The sequence below is a fragment of the Anastrepha obliqua genome, chromosome 6 (assembly GCF_027943255.1).
Source record: "Anastrepha obliqua isolate idAnaObli1 chromosome 6, idAnaObli1_1.0, whole genome shotgun sequence".
Classification (NCBI taxonomy): Eukaryota; Metazoa; Arthropoda; class Insecta; order Diptera; family Tephritidae; genus Anastrepha; species Anastrepha obliqua.
In genome coordinates, this window is record NC_072897.1 from 27,623,079 (window position 1) to 27,627,936 (window position 4,858).

The 4,858-nt window shown below is 35.9% G+C and overlaps 1 protein-coding gene and 1 pseudogene across 1 annotated transcript; both read left to right on the plus strand.

Annotated features, from left to right (window-relative positions):
- Window positions 1–1,459: 1,459 nt before the first annotated feature.
- Window positions 1,460–2,163, plus strand: LOC129250862 (jerky protein homolog-like; annotated as a pseudogene).
- A 975-nt stretch (window positions 2,164–3,138) lies between these two features.
- LOC129250262 (tigger transposable element-derived protein 1-like) lies at window positions 3,139–4,617 on the plus strand. Its single transcript, XM_054889898.1, has 2 exons — window positions 3,139–3,499; window positions 3,558–4,617. Exon 2 carries the CDS (start codon window positions 3,568–3,570, stop codon window positions 4,615–4,617), a length of 1,050 nt encoding a protein of 349 aa, XP_054745873.1. The 5' UTR covers window positions 3,139–3,499; window positions 3,558–3,567.
- Window positions 4,618–4,858: the final 241 nt, after the last annotated feature.

Sequence of the window (4,858 nt, forward strand, 5' to 3'; positions counted from 1 at the left end):
TTTTGGCGAAAAATTTCGCCATATTTGTAAGTGAAAAACAACCTTAAAAAAAAAAAAATAAAAAAAAACAGTGTAGGGGGGAGGTATTTTTGATTTAGAAAACGTGTGCCAAATTTGAAAAGAATCGGTTGAATAGTTTCGGAGTTGTGATTGGCACCGACTTTTAAGAAGTCGTTTCGGGAAAAACGCGTTTGAAAAAATGACTCTGAGAAATTATCGATGCTCCGCATTCGAGGTAGAGTGCCTACAAAGGCTATAACTTTGAGAGTTCTGCTCCGATCCACTTAAAATTTTGACACAACATTCTTGAAATGATTTACTATAAGATGAGTGAAGAAAAAAAATTTCGATTTTGTGACCCTACCCCCCCCTTAATCGCTACGTCAATAAGCAAAATCGCCATATTTGGGTTGAAGAGCAACTGAAAACCATCGCTTACTGCGGCCTATGGGCTTGAGGAGCCATCAGGCCATATTTCTTCGCTCCATGATAAACGACTTTTTGACGCCGGAAATTGAAATCCGTGATCTCCACAACATTTGATTCCAACAAGATGGCGCTACTTATTATACAGCCCGTGAAACAAGTTCTCCAGCGAATCATTAAAAATTGGTGTTTACGGATGGCCGAAATACGGCGCGGTAGCGGCCAACATTTGAAAGGAATTATCTTTAAAAAATAAATGTCATGAATGGTTCTACACAAAAGTAATAAAGATTGCCCTATTAGTTTGAAATTTCGTTGTTTTGTTTCAACTAAAAATCCGATACCTCTAATTTGATGATTGTAGATTTTTAGATCATAGGATCTAAATAAAATTAAATATACAGCGCACGCTCGATAACGTGAACGCTCTAAAGCGTGAACACCCCAAAATGTGAAAAGACATTTTTGTGCATTGGCTACTCTAAAACGTGAACAAACCCAAAAAGCTCTATAACATGAACAATAAACGTTACAATTATTTGAATGTAGTATACATTGGTCCCAAGTAATTCTGAAATTGGGGAATCGCCTAATTATAAAATAGGCATTTTATTCGTAATTGCATGTAAGGAGTAAAATATTTCACTCGCGGTTTTGGTTTTGCAAAGAGTGTTTCGTCTCATGTTTCCTGGTGAAAATGAGTTCTAAAAAACCCGTGTGCTTAACATCAAAACAAAAGGCTAAAATTCTCGGCTTTTTGGAAAGAGGCTCATCTGTCACGATTTTAGCAAAGAAATATAATGTTGCGAAATCAACAAGTTGTAACATTAAAGCGAAAAAGCAAGTGATTTTAAAATGCGTAAATAATTCGTATTGTGGACCTGGAAATAGAAAAACACTGCGTTCTTCAGAGTTGCTCAAAATGGAGAGAGCTCTTTATCGTTGTTTATCCGAATGCGAGATAAAAACTGGCCAGTAAGTGCTGTAATGTTGAAAGAAAAGGCAAAAACACTGCATGCAAAATTTAAAGAAAATGAAGCAAACTTCTTCGCTAGTGATGGATGGCTCCAAAGATTCAAAAAGAGGTACGGTATTCGTCTTCTTAAAATATCAGGCGAAAAACTGTCTTCGCAACCTCAGTGGATCCGTTTAAAAAAAAAAAAACCTAAAGCTAAAATGGCCCAATTGGAGCTGTGCAACAATCAGTTATATAATGCTGATGAGTCGAGATTATTCTGGAGACTTTTGCCAGAAAAAACGTACGCGTCAAGTTTGAAGAAGAGAGCCCCAGGGGTAAAGTCCGAGAAGCAGCGAATCACGTTTTTATGCTGTTCAAACGCCACTGAATCCCACAGGCTTAAGCTTTTGGTAATTGGAAAGGCGAAGAATCCACGCTGCTTTAAAAATTTTCAGTGTCCCACCGACTATAAGAGCTCGAAATCCGCCTGGGCTATTTTCAAGCAATGGTTTAATGAGTCATTTGTTCCACAGGTGAATATTCCTTTTAAGTTTTGTCCGATTTTTAAGGTTAACTGGTTGTTTTTTAAGGTTACATCGGTTTTAAAGGAGAAAGCCTCACCAATTAAAGCTCTCCTCCTAATAGACAACGCTCCTTTTCACCTAAATGAAGCTGAACTGATAACGGAGAATAGGCAAATTGCAATGTTTATGCCACCAAACGTTACTCCCCTCATTCAACCGATGGATCAGAATGCAATAAAAATCACTAAGTTGCATTACAGACAAAGTCTGATTTGCTCGAGTCGTTGAAAAAATTAACTTAAAAACAGCTATACATCTTTTGGATGGAGCTTGGTTTCGTGTTGGTGAAGCAACATTAGCTATGTAAGTGCTGGAACAGTATTTTAAATTTGATACCGAAGATAATGTTCCGTTGGCGGTTGAAGCCGAACTTCGCACCTTGTTGAGCAACACCGTCGATCTCCTTAGTAGTTTAAATCCTGAGGTTCGTTCGTGTTCGCAGATATGTTCAAAGATATGTATGTGGGTTATTGAAGAAACTTTTTTTATTAAAAATTTCAGATTGAATTCACGTTACCAGCCATTCATGAATGGAATGAAGATATCGAAAAGGGCAATGCAGATGACGATCATCAACGAGAGGACGAATCCGATGATGACAGCTTATCAGAGCAACTGGAGAAAATTAAGCCGACTGAAGCAGTTGAAATTTTCAACAAGGCGTTAATATGGGCTAGTCATGAAGACGTCGATCAAAATGATATGAGTGTGCTAGGACGGTTAAGGGAGAAAGCTGTGCTTCAAGTTTCAGAAAAACAGAAGATACAAAAAAAGATGACTGATATTTTTAAATAAAACTATCGTATGACTTAATTTTCAATTACTATAACGAAAATAAGAATAAAAAGTGAATTTAAATGTGAAAAAATATATTTACTTAGTCTTTTTGGGCATTCCAAAATGTGAACACTTTTGTTAACGTGAACTGCTTCGGTTTGAATTAGATCACGTTATCGAGCGTGCGCTGTAATTCGCTGTTAATGTCTCAAAATAAAATGCATGGAAAAACTATTGATGGCAAATCGTATAATAATTCATGTACACCTAATTCTCTTTTACACGAATTTTCTTTACACGAATTTGATTTAACACGAGTTAAAAAGAGAAAAAAAAATTTTTTTTACACGAATTTCATTTCATTTCAATTTCAATTTACATTTAACACGATTTTCAATATTTTATGAATTTTTCTTGAATCTCATAGAGCAAATCGGATTCATTGTTTGGGATTTTTGTTTTAGCATATCGGTTTAGGTTATTTGTTTAGGATCTTAGAATATCAGCATGTAATCGCATCTATACAGGATGAGCGGCTTTGGGCTGTTATCGTGTACAGCTGTTGCTATAAAAATATGTGTATATGAGTGAGATTCCCCGAATTATGCATAGAGTAAAGACGTAATGTACTTTTTACGCAATTTAGTTTGGTTTTGAGAGTTGAAAAGAAAAGACGCTTAGTTGTTGTGAGTATTTAAAACATTATAAGTAAAATAAAGTTAGTGCTCGTATAGATTTATTAACTCAATAACAGGTAAGCTTTAAATAATTTTCAAATCTTTGCATTATTAATATGAAAAATATTTTGGTAGCCTTAACACAATGTCACATAATTCACCTGTAATAAAAGCCAAGAGGAAGGCGATCAGTTTAGATACTAAAATTAAAATTTTAGATCAACTTACAACAGGACAAGGAGCAACGGCTGTAGGAAAGCATTTTGGTATTCCTGAAGCTACCATAAGAACGATCAAGAAAAATGAAACTGCGATTAGAAAATCGGTATGTTCTGGAACGAAAATAAGTGCTAAATCATCGTCATACATAAGAGATGTTGTCAAAGAGAAGATGGAAAAAGCTTTGGTAATATGGATTGAAGATAAATCACAAAAAAGAATACCAGTAGATGGAATTGCTATCAAGCAAACTGCATTAAGAATTTATAAACGTATTAAAGAAGTTGAGCCAGGCACTTCATCTCAGTCAAAACAACCCGAATTTTCTGCAAGTACAGGTTGGATGACAGGTTTTCTTAAACGACATGCTCTCCATAATGTAAAAATTAAGGGAGAAACTGCGTCTGCAGATGAATTGGCTGCCAAAAAATTTCCTGAAAAACTTAGAAAAATTATTGAAGATGGAGGATACACCCCAGATCAAGTTTGGAATGTAGATGAAAGTGGCCTCTTTTGGAAAAAAATGCCGAGCAGAACTTATGTTGCAAAATCGCAGAAAACTGCCGGTGGTTTAAAAGTAGCAAAGGACCGTGTAACATTGTTGTTTTGTTCCAATGCTTCAGGAGAACGTATGTTAAAACCACTGCTAGTAAATCGTGCTTTAAGACCACGCTCGATGAAAAGTGTAGATTTCAATAAACTGCCAATTCACTGGACAGCAAACAAAAAGGCATGGATGACCAGTGCAATCTTTACAGAATGGTTCCAGAAATACTTCATTTCAGAAGTTAGACGCTACATGAATGCAAAATGTCTAGAATTTAAAGTTCTTTTAATTCTAGACAATGCACCTTGCCATCCGCTCTTGGAGCACCCAAATGTGCAATTTTGCTATCTTCCGCCTAACACTACATCCTTAATACAACCGCTAGACCAAGGGATCATTGCTACTTTTAAAAAGTACTATATTACATAAAACGTTCATTCCAATACGTGGTAGACAAACTAGACCATAATGAGGATTTAACAGTCATTGATATGTGGAAAAAATTTTCTATTATGGACTGCATTAATCAAGTTGGGTTAGCGTTAGCTGACTTAAAGCCATCAACCTTGAACTCATGTTGGAAAAATATTTGGCCAGAATGTGTCAAAAGCAAAGATCCTGATCCTGTCATCCATAATAACGCTGTTTTTACTGACATCACAACGCTGGC